The sequence below is a fragment of the Cydia splendana genome, chromosome 5, assembly GCF_910591565.1.
Source record: "Cydia splendana chromosome 5, ilCydSple1.2, whole genome shotgun sequence".
Lineage (NCBI taxonomy): Eukaryota > Metazoa > Arthropoda > Insecta > Lepidoptera > Tortricidae > Cydia > Cydia splendana.
In genome coordinates this window covers 13,567,210-13,586,310 of record NC_085964.1, presented here as the reverse complement: position 1 = coordinate 13,586,310, position 19,101 = coordinate 13,567,210, and the positions used below count along the sequence as shown (strand labels likewise).

The following is a 19,101-nucleotide window of genomic DNA, read 5'->3' as shown; positions in this document are numbered from 1 at the left end:
TTTGATACACATCTTGGAGGCCTAGGCCGGCAAAGTCCTCTTTTTTAATTTTAATTTCACAGATATTTGTGACACAGCATCGTGGCATTCATCCATTAAAAAAAACTAGAGGCAGTATTTGCTTTATGGTTCGTAATGACACTCTGCCACTACGCCTATAAAAAAAAACAAAAAACAATGTTTGCTATAATTTGCAGTTTTATTTGTATAAAATCAACATGAACTTAATAAATAATACATTCTATGATTTTATAATTTTAAATTATAAATTTAACTACACAAATAAAAACATTTAAAATATTTCATCTAAACGTTAGCGGTAAAAAGGTCTACTCAAACACGCGTAGTTATATTTTTTAAATTGTTATGGAGGTAAAGTTGAAAAATATTCATTCTGTTTTATTGGATTTATGGTGCGTTGTTGATTTTTTGACTTTAATATGAGTTCCGACGAAATAATGAAATTAATATAATTTGTAATCGTAGGCGTTGGAATTGGCAGCGTAAGCAGAATTGATTTTAATAACTTGCTGCCTCTGCCACCAAGTCAAAGACGAAGTATGTATATGGTTGCTTATGGCAATTTTATTATTTGAGAAACTAAGAAAAATAGCTTACAGTTTATTAGAAACAGTTTTGTGGCATATTTTAAATGAATGAAACTATAAATTCGTCAACACTGCGGAAATTATACTTATTTACTCCGTGCATAAAGCAACGATGTATGTGAAACATGATATCAACATGAAAGACTATGTAAACTTATGTGATGAAAACGACAGTCAGACGGATACAAGGCGAAAAAATCAAAGATACATGAAAATATACGGGTAGTAAAAATACACGACTCGTGTAAAACATACGCGTGATAATGATATAGGTACGTGTTGGTTATATTTTGGGTGTAGTTTACTTTTAGTTTTTTCTATAAATAAAACTTGGGTTTCGTGGATTTTTTATTTTATTTATTTCATTGCATGTTTGAGAAAAGCACTACATACATACCTCGGCGGGAAATGGGGTTGCCCGCGCTCAGACCTATCTGGCCTCGCTTCGCTCGGCCGTCTATATGTCTTCGGCCGGCAACCCCTTTCGTCCCGGCTTCTGTAGTAATGTACTATTATTTGAGTGACTACTCGATCTACGGGTTTGATTATAATATCGAATATTAAATAACTAATTGGTATAATTTGCGAAATTATCCCACAAACAAACATTTTTCTCAATTGTTTTTTTTACGCTAATCAGTTATTTTGTAATTGTTTCAAGCAAAATTAAAATTCTCCGTCAACGAAATAACTAGTAGCGGGTCCAAGAACGCTATGCAGCAGTGCAACTCGCCGCTGCCGACGCTCGCCAAGGACGGCACTTCGATGATCGCCGCGCCAGAGAACTTCTATCAGATACACAAACAGAAACACCTCGCCTCTATTATGAATTTTACGCCTAGGTAAGAAACGCTGCTTCTTAATTATTTACCCTCCAGTACTCTTACCGTGACTTTACCGCACCCGTATTTGCTATACTTGACGCGGCGAATGATGGTGATGATCCCTATGACAGTTCATTTTTGTATGATGTCATTTTGTATCAATGTCAAATGTTTTTGATTTTTTTGGTATTTCAACACACTTAAAAATGCGGTAAAACCCTGTTTCTTGAATTATTTTTTAAATGAAGTCTTTCCAAAAGCGAGATAGAGGAACTGTCATAGGGATCATCATTCGCCGCGTCAAGTAGGTATAGCGATTGCGTAAACTTATTGTAAGGGTACAGGACTTAAATGGAGGGTTTCACGGTACTTCAGTTAACATAAGGTCTTAATAGACGTTGCAATAAATCGCATGCGAATGAATTCAATCCAATTCATTCTACAACTATCTTTAAATTCCACAAGGAATAAAGAGTTAGGTCTATATTGTATATAATTAACAGACGTTGCAGTAAATAGCATGCGAATTAATTCAATCCAATTCATTCTACAACTATCTTTAAATTCCACAAGGAATAAAGAGTTAGGTCTATATTGTATATAATTAACAGACCTTGCAATAAATCGCATGCGAATGAATTCAATCCAATTCATTCTACAACTATCTTTAAACTCGACAAGGAATAAAGAGTTAGGTGTATATTGTATATAATTAACAGACCTTGCAATAAATCGCATGCGAATGAATTCAATCCAATTCATTCTACAACTATCTTTAAACTCGACAAGGAATAAAGAGTTAGGTGTATATTGTATATAATTAACAGACCTTACAATAAATCGCATGCGAATGAATTCAATCCAATTCATTCTTCAACTATCTTTAAACTCGACAAGGAATAAAGAGTTAGGTGTATATTGTATATAATTAACAGACCTTGCAATAAATCGCATGCGAATGAATTCAATCCAATTCATTCTACAACTATCTTTAAACTCTACAAGGAATAAAGAGTTAGGTGTATATTGTATATAATTAACAGACCTTGCAATAAATCGCATGCGAATGAATTCAATCCAATTCATTCTTCAACTATCTTTAAACTCAACAAGGAATAAAGAGTTAGGTGTATATTGTATATAATTACATATAATAATTATGATAGAATAAACTTACTTATTTAATGCGAAAATTTTAAAACGTGACGAATTTTTTTATGTTATCCATCAAAAATAAGAAAAACTTAATGCTCTAAATGCGTCCGAAGTATACATATTTGCCTACGAAATACACGACACAGAACATGATAGTTATTGATATACAGAGAAATCAACGTTTTCATACATGGCTACTTTATTTAAAAAGTTGGTAGACTAGTAGTATTGCAAATAAAATAATAAAGCACATACAATATACCATTTCAAATCACGTTATTAACTCAACTTCAATGTATTACAGGCCAGGTTCGTCGTTCAACACGGATGTTCAAAACGAAAGCAAGCGCTGTTGGCTGGAAGTAGTGCAACAGTCTCAAGACCTTCAATTGACTTGTACCGTGGGAAGGTAAGCGCGCTATAGGTACAGATGTAGTGCATAATTGTTTTGTTTCCCATCGTATTTTGTCGGAAACGTTCGTATTTGTCATGCTACTTCAGTCAACCTCAGTTCTTTTTGTACCGAGACTGACTGAAATAGGAAGACACGTTCGTACGTTTCCGTGAAAATACCAAGGAGAATAATTATGCACTACCTACCTACATCTTTACATGTTAGAAAGTCCATAAGCGTAATAAGGCTTTTTAATATTAGCATTCTGTTACTACTTTCTAAGTATTTTTTATCTTGTATAGCGATATACATATGAATGTTCTATACTTATAACTTCAGTTAAGGCTGCGTTTCCACCATAGATATGCGAAGATGCGTAGCGAGGGTTGTGTTTTTTCTTCTAGGTCCATCATCAGATCAGCTCTATATGGTACCATTGGTAATATTGCATTGTCACTAGATATGAGCGCCGCGCCGGCGCGCCGCCGCCGCCGACAAAATTTTCGCGCCGCCGCCGCCGACGCTGCGCTATCGGCGTGGCATCGGCGTGACCTTGTTAGATAGTACTCCTTTCAGAATCAGAAATATATATTTTATTTAGTTTAGATCTTTAACAGCGCCAGTCTGAATAGCTTATAGACATTCAAAAGGTATTGTAAGTTGTAACTTATTGTATAATAAATAACTAAATAAATAAATAAATAATTATAGGTCCATATAATTAAAAAAAATTGATGGTAAATTCAAACTTTTCTGTTTGGTAACCGCGCTAGTACTGTTAGGGCAACGAAATGACTAATTTTGCCAGCTGGCTAGCTCATCCGTCATCATCTCGGCCATAAGACGTCCACTGCTGAACATAGGCCTCCCCCTTGGACCTCCATACGTACCGGTTGGAAGCGACCCGCATCCAGCGTCTTCCGGCGACATTAATACGGTCGTCTGTCCATCTTGTGGGTGGACGTCCTACGCTGCGCTTGCTAGTCCGTGGTCTCCACTCGAGCACTTTTCGACCCCATCGGCCATCTTCTCTGCGTGCTCATCCGTCATTCACCGCAAATTTAATCATTGCAAGCATGGATTGAATGTCTTTAAAAGGGGTTAATTTCAGATATTAAGTGTTTTCACGCCCAAAGGTCCGGCCGTTGGCTTCGCACGGAATCACGGAAGGGCCTCGGAAACGGAATCTGGTCTCATATAAGCTTGGCCCTTGTTCAAATTTCAAGCTTTGCTTTCTCGCAGCCCAATCTTTGGCCTCGCATCGCTCGCATAGAAGTAAAACGCTATCTGAACCTCCAAGTTTTCGGCCCTGTTTGGAGCCTAACTTTCGGCCTCACTTTTAAAATAAATGCTTGGTCATTAGATCTTCTCCGATCTTAGCTTCACTGCAGCACGGCCTTTAACCTCGCACCAATGCACCTGCAGGAAAGCTCCAGGTCTTTAACACTATGGCCTCGGTCTTTATCGGCCTTCGGACTTGCTTACACTGGACCTATAGTTCAATTCCAAGCTCTGCTCTCTTGCAGCTTGGCCTTCGGCCTCGCACAGAGGCGCGCCGTAATCGGCGCTCCGGGCATTCGGCCGTCAGCCAAGCTCACACTTGGCATTACCTGCAGCTTCTGGCCTCGCATGGGAAGGCGTCGGAAACAGGTCTTCGGTGTTAGCTGGAGCTTGGCCCTGGACCTCACTTTTTGACATAAATCTGTTTTTTGGGTCGTAATTGGTTAATGACGGAGCTTGATTTTCCTCACTTCGTCTCTTTGGACTGTCGACCAGACGTTTCCCTGATACAGTCAATCCGCTACTTTTTACTAAGCACAAAAGATAAGGGCCTCGCAAAGATCTTCCGGCCAGGGCCTCGCCAAGATTAAGACCGCCTCTGATGCCGCGCGATACTGTTCATACTTTATAAAACTTTTTTCGTGCCTTTATTGAATAAATTTTGCTTGAAATTGAAAAATGCACTTATTTTATAACTTCCTTACAGCAAAAACATGTTAACGGGTAAAATTTTGGTTTGAATTCGTTTTTCATTGATCAAAGGTGTTTCAAGGCCACGCCGCCGATTCGCCGCCGCCGCTGACCGATTTTGACCGGCGCGCCGCCGCCGGCTAAATGCCTATCGGCGCTCATATCTAATTGTCACCCAACTTACATATATGTATAATATGTGAAGTTTCGGCTCAATCGAGTAATAGGAAGTGGGTCTAATTTGGCTTGTAAGAATTGAACGAACATACCTACATACAAACACTGCAAATTAAATAAAAGCTTGTAAAAATAAACGTTGTATGTAAATTTGTTAAGTGTCCTGGAAAACGTGGAGGAGCTAACGAAATCGAAGGCACCTTCGAGTTCGGCGGTGCAGCAGGCGGCGGCGGCGCCCGCCATGCCCGAGATCGAGCCTCCCAAAGTCTTCATCGCTCAGCTCGAGAGCCACTCTGAGGAGTTGGAGGATAACAACAGGTAACATTGACTGGTACTTACTGTGCTGAACGTGCTATAGGTATAGATGGTCAAGCAAATCTTGTCAGTAGAATAAAGCGCGAAATTAAAATTTTCTATGAGACGATATCCCTTCGCGCCTACATTTTTCAAATTTGACGCCTTTGTGATAAACACACAAATAAATGCCCTTACCAGGATTGGAACCCGGGACCTCCTGCTTCGTAGGCAGGGTCACTACCGACTAGGCTAGGAGGCCGTGAAAATAAATAAACAAAATTAAAACAAACTTGATCAGTTAAGCCGTTTATGAGTTATCGCTAAAAGTCTTCCCTTCTTATTTTAATTAAAAGCCTGGCAACCCATATTTGTGACCGGATTTTCGCAGGCAACCCTATACCATTGTATTTGCAATAAAATTATCATCATTTTGATGAATACTTCAACCGTCAGACAGATGAGTGCAATTATCGATATAAAATCACCTCTTTAAGGGGCCGGTATATGACGTTTTCGATTTAGACCTCACTTTGTAACCATAATTTGTTCAATAAATGTTTGATAATTGCATTAAATTACACGTAAATTTATTCACGAAGAAACCGTGTACCGACTCTTTATGCCATTATATTTTTAATTTGCTGTTATTCTCTACAAATCGACACTAAAAGTATCAAAAAATCAAAATATGGAGTTCCGTTTGAGACAGAAGCAAAACAATTTTGTCTTTGACAGTAATTGAATTATTGTATGATTTTGGAAGCTAGATAATTCAGCTACCAATTTATTATCGATTTATATTTTTACTCACAAAGACAACACAGAAATTCAATCTCAAATGTAAACTTTCGAACAATTTCCATACATTGACGACATCACTCAAAATTCTTCTTCAAGTCAGATGCCCGTTGGGGCTACACCGGAGCACACGTGTACTTCTTCAAATGAAAATGACAGCTTGATTTTCTTGCTTTTGACAATTATATTGACATTAAATCATATACGCACACGAGAAAGCATACCAGTAGATAAAATGTATTTAAAAAAATAGGGTACATAAATATCAGCTCGCGTCTCATTTAAATTTCATTTGCTGTTATTTACGGGTCATTATTGTTGAAAACCGCAGTAAACTATCTTAAAATAATACGATTACAGTCGAATTTAAGTATTATCTTCCTTCAAAACTCGCTTAAAATGAAAAAAGTTTAAAGACTCATCTTTAATGATTGGGATCAATTTTTATTATGCTGGTATCATTTTGCGTCATTTTAAAAACGTATTTGACTTCTGTATGTCAATGAATTTTGATGACAACTGTAATCTTGTATTATATTATAGAACTTTTATATTAAAATATTGCCTATTAACAGGAAGAGTTATGTAATTCGTATAAGTAATACCTGAAAGTCTTGTAACTAGATCTGTAATACCATGGATTGCGACGAATAAATTATTATGATTATGCCGTTCGTTCCGTCTATATGTATAATGCGTGTACGTGCTATTCTCTGAAAATCTTCAAGAAAAAATAAAGGCTAGACCAGCACTAAGTACTAGCAAGTTTTTGCGGCTTTGGAGACCGAGATGAAGCTTACAGGCCAATAGCGTTGTGGCCTGGTTATTGTTATGTATACCTATGTATCGAATGTTTTATAAATTTACTATAAAAAGCAATGTTTTATTTCGATTAGGTCTACATTTTGTGCATATTGCATATCTGAAGTATTTTCGTACTAAACTTGAAACTTTCGTTGAAACTAAATAAAATAATTATTCCAAATGTACAGTCACCTGCAATTTATGTTACACAACGAAGGCCGCAAAAATATCTGACACGATCTTATTTGTAGAACCATAAGAGCTTGTCACATATTTTTGCGACCTTCGAAGAGTAGGTACCGTCATTACTCATTATCATCAACTTTGCCCGCTTTTTTTTTTTAAACACGAATTTCTCAAAAAAAATCACATCATATGACTTTTTTTTGCTCAGCACGTCCATTGTGATTAAACGCATCAGTTTCTGTGAAGAAAACATTTTTTTATCGTGTTTTTACCCATTTTTTTGCGTTTTAGAGGGCGGGCAAATAAAAAAATATCCGGGGTTTTCGCCAACATTGCCCACGTCAATTTGGTATTCAAATACAGCTCGTATTTGAATACCAAATTGACGTGGGCAATCGGGCAATTTGGGCAATCCTACCATTCCCTGTTAATAACTTAGCGATAAGTGTAAAAACTTTTAAATAAATTTGCTGGGCAATGTTGCCTACCCGTTTTTGCCCATTTCCAAATAAGGCTCGCCTAAGCATTTTACAAAGGCTAGGGTTGTCACTTTTGAGAAAATCTGTTACAATAGTTTAATGACCAAAAATATGATTTTTGTTGTGTTTTCATTCGTTAACGGGATAAAACATCTAAATAAAGGATAATAAGACAAATTAAATACAGTATACATATATTTATAAACTTATTTTAGTGTACAAACATAACCTTCTTTTACTTGCGAAGTTGGGTAAATTAGATGAAAGTGACAACCCTAATCCGTTTTTGGTGGTGGGCAATGTTGGTATGGATGCCAAATTACCGGATTACTTTGCCCACCGCTAAAACTTTTGTGTATTTAGGCCTTATTAGTTTAAATCTCAATAGACATAATCTATGCTTCATGTGTTATAACTGAAACCCGGAAATATTTGTCAAAGGGTTCTCAATTTTTTCTACTTGCATTCATTATTTATCAATTTTTTGCCCGCCGAAATATACCCTATATTAGACAACTCGCTCAAACTCAAAATTCCCAAGTCAAGTTATGCACAAGTTTGGCATATACTTTGTCAGAAATATAACCAATTTTCTACTAAAAACAGCAGGGTGGCCATAACTATTATCAATTTTTCTACATTAACGAATTTGTTTAAAATTGTTGTTTTGGGCAAAGTTTCCCTGGAGGCAAAGTTGGCGCTAATGACGTAACATATTATTGCAGGTGACTGTACATAAATGTTTCGGTGATTTTGAGATTATTTTCCAGGTTAGTTTACTAACAATCAAGTTATGCAGATACCGATTTCGTGAACGTATAAGTAGTAAGGTACCGCTATTGTTTAGCGATACCAATTATTTTTGAAGGTAAAACTATACCGGTTGAAATATAAAGATATTAAAATTACAGCAGGGACAATCATTTTTTATAGGTGTACCTAAACCATCATTGGCCGAGCGTTCTCCGTTTCAGCTTGGGCAAAAATGCTTTTGTATGTTCTCCTTTGCAGATCACATTTCTCAACTGATTCTCGTGAAAATTTGTAAGCAGGTTCGATAGAACTATTCTGTTTCGCTTTATCCGCCAAAATGGAATTGCCACCCTGCTGAAACTTTATTTATTTAAATTCCTATTGAATGGATTTTGCACCTTATGAAAAACCGTATAGAGTAGTAAATAACATTTTACATCTGACTTAATGACATCTTGTTTTATTCGCTTTAATTGTACAAAACGCGTATCTCGACAAAGCAATAGTAGGTAGTAAAACAGTCAACAATCAAATGAATTAAATAGGTACGTCACGTGTGACATGAACAGACAAGGAAAGCAAGATTAAATGCATTGTTTCTCTTTCATCTTTAAATGGAATGCTTTTACCCTCAAAGGAGGCTAGTGGTCAATACTAAACTAAAAGTCCAATCTTAAAAAAACATGATGGGTCACTGACCTGTCCCAGTAAAGTGAGGTAGTGTGCGTGAAGTGCGCTTGTGTGTGAAATGGGGTAAATTGACAGAATCTGATATTTTACCCACCGCTACCGTCGCCTTAAACACGGCAACCACATAATAGTGACCGGAAAAAGATAGGCAACCTCATCTAGGTTGCCTATCATTTATGTTGTACAAGTTGTATACTTTCCATTGAAACTTATTTCGTTCGTCAGACAAATCGGTGTAAATTGCCGAAAAAAATTATTTTTCAATTTTTTTTTTTAAATAGCCTTGACCATATTTCTTTAGGCAACTCTATTTATTTATGTTCTGGAACATATTTTTCACGCCACTGTTCGGAAATGTGGCAAAAGATGGTCTAAAACCAAGCTGGAAAATAGGCAATAGCTGTAGCACCTGAACCACCACTACTACAATGTTTCATTGTTATCATCATCTGTCATTGGTGACGGTTCGCTACAGCAATGAGTATAATTTAAAACATAAAAATCAATAAAAGGTCTTTTTTGGCGCAACTTTTTCCTTCAAAAATAAAATTAGGTTATTTCCAGGACCAATTTTTTGTTTAAAAAAAAAAGAAATGTCACATAACCATTCATTTATTCAGTCAGTTCACTCGATTCACGCTTAAGGCGTTTTTTACTTTTGTAGCAGTTTGTGTTTTTTTAGCAAAAACGCTTCTAAGTTTAGAGTCGGTTTGAAGCAAACAACAGAAAAACGCCTCTTAAAAGTGATAAAAAAAGTAAAAAAGGCGGGATCGGAAAATACTCACTGAATTGGATAGTGTAAATTGTGATCACTGAAATATGAAACCTATGGAAGTGAAACGTCAACGAATAATGCGTGCCACTGTGACGTCATCTTAGAACTAAACATGGCGGTTTTAGTGCTGCCCAGAAGATTTTTACTGTTACTAGGTTTTATCGATACATCGATACCTTTTTAACGTTCTCGGCTCATTTTATTTAAAATACTAAGTATGTATTATTTGTGGAGTTTATGTTTTAATAGGAAGTAAGTAAATAAATAAAAATTCTTTATTAGTATATTGTTATGTGAAAAGATACTTTGATTTAGTAAGATGTGTGGAGTCTAGGACAATTTCGTGCTTCAAATTTGACAGGTAAACGAGATGACGCTGTACTACTCAATACATATTGCGATTTTTGCGGTAACACTGATTTTCAAAAGTTGACGTTTGACAACTTAGTGACCGCAAAACACATGGCGCAGTACAGCGCCATCTGTTTTGGATGTCAGAATAAGTGTACGTGTTTTTCTTGGACTTTACCTCTCTATTACAATCAATTTTGTTGTGTTGCTAACCCTGAAGTCTGTAACACACTACCTCACTGCACCTCGACCTTGGTGCGCCGTATCTATAAGTGAGAGCGATACAAAATTCAAGCTTATTAAGCGACGGGTGAAAAAAAACAAAACAGCTTCAGAACATTTTTTTATTACAAAAATAAGGAATGACTTCCGCTCTTCAACTTCTTCAACATTTATTCAGCAAATAGGCCACAAGGGCATTTTTATACGTCAAAATAATAACAATACATTAACCATTTTATAAATTACAACTATATGTATATGGTCTCTTAATGTCGAATTATATAAAAAAACTATAATAATGATATAAAAAAGCCCGCAGGGCAGCTTGTGGAGTAACGACCCCACGGACCCGAGTGCTCCCGAGAGTCGGTCAGGGTCTCCATCTCCAGCTCTTTCTTTTTATGTTCATTTCTTGGTAAGCTATAAAAATGATTTAATTATTAAATTAAGATAATTTAGTTGGTTTGAAGCGGGGTAGCATGATAAAATAAGAAAATATAAATAGGCAATCATAATATATCGATATCAAAGTCGATAAATAAAGTACAACCCTAGCTGAAATGTTTACATTATTTAAGAGCGCTATTACATTTCGGCGTTGAGCGAGTTTAGGTATTTTACGCGCTGCGGCAGGCCGTGCGAGCTCAGTACGCCGATCCCTTTTACCACACTCGCACTACAATGATGGATTAAACATTCTTGATCCTTCGCGAAGCATATTGAAATCAACCATAACAACACTAACTGTACTTAACTTTTAAAGTTCTAAAACTGTTATTTGGTAAGTACGAAAATACTAAATGCAGTGCAAATGTACATAGGGGCTGTTCATAAATTACGTCATCTATTTTTGACGATTTTTGACCCCCTCCACCCCTCAAATCATCCAAAAATCAAGCTTCGGATGAATCTGTTTCCTCCTACGTCATGTTACCATCATCCGATGTCCAGACCCCCCCCCCCCCCCACTCCTCCCATTTGAAACGACGTAATTTATGAATAGCCCCATACTCGTACTTATGAAGGTATATTACTCGAAAGAAATTATAGGTACCTACTCGCTTATTTACATGTTTCGTCATTGCATTTGGTACCTATAGGTTGTAAAGTTTGTATCAACGAGGGTTTAAAAACGAACTGGTACTGAGGATCTGATGATGATTAAGGTGGTCACGGATACCAATCAACCATGTAGTAACATGATTAGGCTCGTTTGATTCGTCTCAACAAGATCTTTGACACTGAAGATACACAGGGTCTGATGATGGAGCTGGAAGGTGGCCACGGGTACCAGTCTATCATGTAACTAAACAACTTCGTGTTTGGGCTCGTTGGATTCGTCTCAACAAGATCTTTGAGACAAGACAGTACTCAGGGTCTGATGATGGAGCTGGAAGGTACCATTACCAATCAACCATGCAACTAAACCACATCGTGTTTAGGATCGTTTGATTCGTCTCAAGAAGATCTTTGACACTAGGTGATACTCAGAGTCTGATGATGGAGCTGGAAGGTGGTCACCGGTACCAATCAACCATGCAACTAAACCACTTCGTGTTTAGGCTCGTTTTATTCGTTTCAACAAGATCTTTGACACAAGATAGTACTCAGGGTTTGATGTTGGAGCCGGAAGGTGGTCACCGGTACCAATCAACCATGCAACTAAACCATTTCGTGTTTAGGCACGTTTTATTCATCTCAACAAGATCTTTGACACAAGGTAGTACTCAGGGTCTGATGATGGAGCGCGAAGGTGGCGACTGGTACCTGTCAATCATCATCAGCTCCATCATCAGACCCTGAGTAGTATCTTATCTCAAACATCTTATTGCGAGGAATCAAACGAGCCCAAACACGAAGTGGTTCAGTTACATGGTAGACTGGTACCCGTGGCCACAGTCCAGCTCCATCATCAGACCCTGAGTACTAACTTGTGTCAAAGATTTTGTTGCGACGAATCGAACGAAGCCAAACACGAAGTGGTTTAGTTGCATGGTTGATTGGTACCGGTCACCACCTTCCGGATCTATCATCAGACCCTCAGTACTACCTTGTGTCAAAGATCTTGTTGCGACAAATCAAACGAGCCCAAACACGAAGTGGTTCAGTTACATGGTAGACTGGTACCCGTGGCCACCTTCCAGCTCCATCATCAGATCCTGAGTACTATCTTGTGTCTAAGGTCTTGTTGAGACGAATCAAACGAGCCCAAACACGAAGTGGTTCAGTTACATGGTAGACTGGTACCCGTGGCCACCTTCCAGCTCCATCATCAGATCCTGAGTACTATCTTGTGTCTAAGGTCTTGTTGAGAAGAATCAAACGAGCCCAAACACGAAGTGGTTCAGTTACATGGTAGACTGGTACCCGTGGCCACAGTCCAGCTCCATCATCAGACCCTGAGTACTAACTTGTGTCAAAGATTTTGTTGCGACGAATCGAACGAAGCCAAACACTAAGTGGTTTAGTTGCATGGTTGATTGGTACCGGTCACCACCTTCCGGATCCATCATCAGACCCTCAGTACTACCTTGTGTCAAAGATCTTGTTGCGACAAATCAAACGAGCCCAAACACGAAGTGGTTCAGTTACATGGTAGACTGGTACCCGTGGCCACCTTCCAGCTCCATCATCAGATCCTGAGTACTATCTTGTGTCTAAGGTCTTGTTGAGACGAATCAAACGAGCCTAAACACGAAGTGGTTTAGTGGCATGGTTGATTGGTACCGGTGACCACCTGCCGGCTCCATCATCAGACCCTGAGTACTATCTTGTGTCAAAGATCTTGTTGAGACGAATCAAACGAGCCTAAACACGAAGTGGTTTAGTTGCATGGTTGATTGGTACCGGTGACCACCTTCCGGCTCCATCATCAGACCCTGAGTATTATCTTGTGCCAAAGATCTTGTTGAGACGAATCAAACGAGCCCAAACACGAAGTGGTTTAGTTGCATGGTTGATTGGTACCGGTGACCACCTTCCGGCTCCATCATCAGACCCTGAGTACTATCTTAAGTCAAAGATCTTGTTGAGACGAATAAAACGAGCCTAAACACGAAGTGGTTTAGTTGCATTGTTGATTGGTACTGGTGACCACCTTCCGGCTCCATCATCAGACCCTGAGTACTATCTTAAGTCAAAGATCTTGTTGAGCCGAATCAAACGAGCCCAAACACGAAGTGGTTTAGTTGCATGGTTGATTGGTACCGGTGACCACCTTCCGGCTCCATCATCAGACCCTGAGTACTATCTTGTGTCAAAGATCTTGTTGAGATGAATAAAACGAGCCTAAACACGAAGTGGTTTAGTTGCATGGTTGATTGGTACCGGTGACCACCTTCCGGCTCCATCATCAGACCCTGAGTACTATCTTGAGTCAAATAAATACATATAGAATGTCAGGTCGTTTCAAATATTTTTAATCCTGTCCGGTAGTTTATTAAACTGTACCATTATAAATTATAATACTATAAAAACAGTGCTAGGATCAAAGTCTCTCGTTGCGGTTTACACGCACACAGTATAGCGTTTTACACGGCGCCCGCCGCACACAATGATAAAAAACCTCGTCGTCGCCGTTGAAAATGTGCGGAGCCGACCGACACACGTCCTGCCTCTACAAGCTCTGCCGCGGCACTGAGCTGGCGCAGCGCGCGTCATCGGTAATATAGAGTAGTTTTCAAAAAATTGCCAAAAAATTATAGTAGAATTTCATAAACACTAATGTATACCAACAGTATAAGCAAACGTTGCAGATTGCTTGAGTATAAAAATGACTTCGATATTAAGTAGATTTTCGTAGGAATTGACACTTGTTTCGGAGGGAAAATCGAGTTCGTTTTACTTTGATTTTCTCTTTCTCAAAGGTATGTAGGAAAAATATAGTTTGATATGCCTAAAGTACAGGGTATTAGTAATACAAAATAGCCAGGTTTAGCAGAGTAAAATTCTCAACATTTCCAAATAAGAGCTCGCCATTCAGTGCTTCACGGGGTTTTTCGGAAACGACCATCAGAAAAAAAATCATTACTAATTTAATAAGTCCTTTTTCTAATATTTACAACGATATTTATAAAGATAAGAAGACGCTTTTACTGGAACAAGTACTCATTGTTTCTAATAATGAGCGCAAAGTCCTGAATTTCGTCGACTAGTATCATCAATTTTGCATTATTTCGACTTTTCTTGTAAGAGCGCTCTTAAGCGTAAAAATATAGTTAAATAAATCCAATCACTTCATGATCTATAACTGCACAGAAGAACCTTGCTATTTATAATGTGAAACATCCTTAAATTTCCCAGGAACATTAACAATAACCAATATTTTTCATGTAAATTATAGCGTACCTGTGTATGGTTAAAGATGGCTGATTTGGTGGTTTTCTTATGCCGCACCCTAATACACTACACACTGGCATATTCGCGACGTAATTATTCACATTTGGCTTCAATTATTTTCAATCACAAGCAAAATATTGAAAGATAATTAATAATTTTAATTTTCACCACGACTTTTTGACAGGACAAGTACCTGCTGAACTGACAGACAATGACATTTGCGTGACTAAACATGGCGGATTTTCGGCCGCATTAGGTATTTACGTATTTTCATGGAACACTTTATGTCCGTACTGAAATACTGTCACCTTTTTTTGCTATGGGTTACAGTGCTGAGTAAAAACGAGATAGATATATATTTATGTGTGTGCCGTCAAAATGGGTGCTATTTCTATAAGCAATTGTACGTATAGAACAATATGTCTTGTCCCTATTATATAGGTCTATGATTGTGATTGACTAAAAAATACAAGAAACACGTATCTACGCTCGCTATAAAAATGAGTTCTTCTAATGAAGAAAATGATATTCTTACGCAGACGCCTACCGAAATTCAAGAGACAGCACAGGCAGTGGCTAGTAATTTGCTACCAGAAAAATCGCGGGCTAGTACTTAAAGTTATGCAAATGTTTTCTTATTTATTATTATTATTTATTTATTGGAGAAACAACAGAAGTATGCGACAGGATAATAGGTTACATTGATAGGTACATATATTATTGAGATGAACACTTACTTCCTTAAACGCTCTCACTAAAACATACTTAAAATAAACGGACTTAACTAAAACGTATCTTTACATACAAGTTAACCAAGTGTTGTAGACCATTCTTATGTGAATTGTATATAATATTTATTATTGAGGTTCTAAAATTTTAAATTAGCTAAACAAGAAAAATAAAGAGTAAGTTGAAAATACTGACAACCAATCTGATCAATAATTATTAAGTACAATGACAGCAGAGATAGTAGCGATGATGACGACACATTACTGACGGACACTATGTTGGTCGTTGAGGATATTGAGTATTTGGTTACGATATTTGGGCCTAGTGACATTGAAAATATCGATGGAAGTAAATTCTTTATTGTAAGTGTTACAAATACGACGCAAGGGGGCTCGCAACCCGGCGTTACTAGAGGCGGTGGGAACTGAGAACAAAGCATTAGAGCAGCATTCCTCGCAGTAGTCGTGAAAAGCACTATGTAATGCCTCGGCCGGAAACGCTAAAGCTCGTATTATTTGAGGGCCTCCACTAACGTATCGGCCCTCAAACTCACTCGTCCATCTTTTAGCGGTTTTCCGTCCTCTCCTACAATGTACTATTCTTTCATATTTTCATAGTTTCATCCGTCAGACAGATTAGTGAAGGTCGACCATATATGTGGGATCTTAGACCATAACTGATCATTCGTTCTGTAAGGGTCACAGTTCTACCCTAACCTAACCTAACCCACTTTTCTGATAGCGGTTCGTTCGGTTTTGTGAGGATCGCAGTTCAAACCTAACTCAAATTAACTCAACCCATCCAAATTACGTAGACTTTAACGTACCTATATTAACACAACAAAAGGTACAAATTTAAATAGAGATGCCTAATTGTCAAATTTGCGAAGTGACAATTTGACCAGACATCATTTTGGAATAAAATATTAGCCAATAAAAAAAGTTTGCTAAATAAGTTTTTGTCTTATTAAAATTTGACAAAGAAAAATGATGCCAAATGATACCTAATTTGACCAAGCAAATTAATTGCGAAGTGTAAATTTGCTAAAGATTCATTTGGGAAATGCAACTATTGCGATAAGTTTGTTGGGAAGTGAAATTTGGCGAAAGGTAATTTGGCCCAAACGAAAGTATGTATACCGATATTTTCATTCAGTCATTCCATTCGTGTCAGCTCTTGTGAATCCTGTACCCAATTGGAGAAAGAAAACCGAACCGTACAAAAACTAAATTATGGCGCCTTTAATCTGGTCTGGGTGGTAGAGCAGACGACGGCATCTCCCCTATGATCCACCAGTTCCACCACACAAGCAATTCGTTGTTCCGTCTGTCGCTAACATACATTTTTCTTAACTGTTATAGCGTCAGCGAAACGGCATCGGTCGCATCAGACCTAACCCGCATGTACGTTTCGGACGAAGAAGAGAAATTGGAAATAGCACTACGGCCAAGCGTCACAGCGGATGCCATCGTCGACGGCTCCGCCGGCCGCGCCGAGCGCTCCGCCGCCGAGCGACCCGGGGTCTACGCTCCCACTTTCTGAAGAAAACCAAACACAATTCTCACATTCTATTCTTACGTCAATGGCCAGCGATTAGAATAAGTACCTATTGGCTATGTGCACGACATTGACGCCTCTTGGCGCTTTTCGGAATCGTTTAATTATTTGACAGTTGCCTTTTAACAGATTTGGTCATACATATTTTGTAAAAACAATGACTTTAAGTTCGCCTTGAACTAGTAATTTTAGTAAAACGTGATAAGAAGCCACTTTATGATACGTGATGTGAACGTGATAGGACGATCAGCACTGACTTTTGGGTTATGCTGAGGCGGGACCATTTCGTGGAAACAATTTAATTAATTTATTATATGTTTAAATTTCTTTGTTGTTTTATACTTGTGCATGTTAAAATTAATTACTTTTAAAATGCTAATTCATCGCCGAATTAAATAGCGTAGGTATAAACCGGCACCTTGCCTAACAGACAGGGTACCTACCTACTTGATAAAAATTGGGCCCTGGTGCTTGGTGTTATATGCCCTTAACTTTAACTCACTTGGGCTTGTCTAAATATGTCATCAAAATGACGAATATAATTATACCGAACAAGTATATTTATGTTTAATTTTTTTCCCACGTTATTTTAAAATAGTACACCTTTTTAAAAGATCAAGTCCTTTAAAAACTTGAAAATAAAGGCAGGAGTGGCAACTTAACTACGTCATTTATTTTTAAGAGGTGGTTTTTATTATTGCCTAACTAAGTACTCTTAACTCATATGAACTATTAAGGTTATAAGCCTAGATTTACGAGCCAATAAATAACAAGTCTTAAGTAATTCAATTTTTAATTGAATTTTGATAGACTTCAGCCGCGATATCGCGTCCGAAGTATACATATTTAAGGGATTAAAATTAAGCCTAATAATGAGGTATCTATATAGGAGAGGAAGGTGAGGTAGGAAAATGGGGTCTGGGTTAATACCCAACAAACATCAGCATTGTTAATACAATGCTGATGTTTCTTTTTCATTACTTTTGTTTATGTTTAATAGTCAACTTTGAAATATTAATCAATCATTCACATTTAACTGCTAGGTACTTCTTTATAAAATGATTTTTTTTTATTCGTTGATGTATACCGAATCTCCTTTCTTGCCTTTACTTTACAATGAACAAATGTCGAGCGCTATCTGTAATTTTACTGTAATTAATATTAACTCCCTTTATAACTTTTTCTTCTTAAGTGTAATGAAAATATGGGGTGTAACACGGGCGAATAGTCATAAACCCCCATTGCGTGGGGTTTCTATTGAGTCTCATTAACAATTTTTACCCATGCCTTCCTTATTGCACAATACTGTACATTGGGGTACTGTATATCACACGGGATTGTTATGCCATTTAGGGTTCTTGCTAAATTGGAAATTCTATAAGCATAAGTATTGAACAACCAATTTAGCTAGGACCCTAAATGGCGCAACAATTGCGGAGCGTTATACTATACATTGAATACTTAAAGTTACTGAATTCTGTTATAATCCTTTTTATTTTATAAAAGTTTAAGACTAAACAATTGTTGAAAGTAGGCATACAGAATTACACATAAAGGGTTCACGTATCTTTATTGTTGTGTAAATGTTTGGTTAGTTAAATAATACAATCATTATTCGTCCTGGAAAAAAATATATTTATAACTGCGATTTGCCCACCTAACATAATATAGCACATAGCCTATAAGAATGATAATTTTAAAGTAGCAAGTAAGATTTATAATGTCATTCGATGTTTGGGTGTTGTTAAATGTTCTTGTGTTAAATTTGTGTTAAGTTTTAGAATTATATAATGAATAATGGTCAATTTTAATAAATTTGATGTAATTCGTTTACATGTAATTGCATTTTTTGTTACTTTACAATTTCAATCTAAATAAAGTAAATAATCACAATAATCAATTAATTTAAATGAGGTACTGGGTATGAACATTTTTTAGTGCTAATTTAACTTGGTCAAATAGGTAAAAAGTCAAGGCTATTGCCGTTCCATGT

The 19,101-nt window shown here is 37.3% G+C and overlaps 1 protein-coding gene across 3 annotated transcripts in view; it reads left to right on the top strand.

Annotated features, from left to right (window-relative positions):
• LOC134790782 (protein timeless-like) overlaps positions 1-18,943 on the top strand; it is a 41,383-nt gene extending 22,440 nt beyond the window's left edge. For all 3 annotated transcript variants that reach the window (XM_063761715.1, XM_063761713.1, XM_063761714.1), the window contains 4 exons: positions 1,270-1,450; positions 2,892-2,996; positions 5,289-5,447; positions 16,913-18,943. In XM_063761715.1, coding sequence (XP_063617785.1) covers positions 1,270-1,450; positions 2,892-2,996; positions 5,289-5,447; positions 16,913-17,093 — 626 coding nt within the window. In that variant the 3' untranslated portion in view covers positions 17,094-18,943. The remainder of the gene's footprint in view (positions 1-1,269; positions 1,451-2,891; positions 2,997-5,288; positions 5,448-16,912) is intronic.
• The last annotated feature ends 158 nt before the right edge of the window (positions 18,944-19,101 follow it).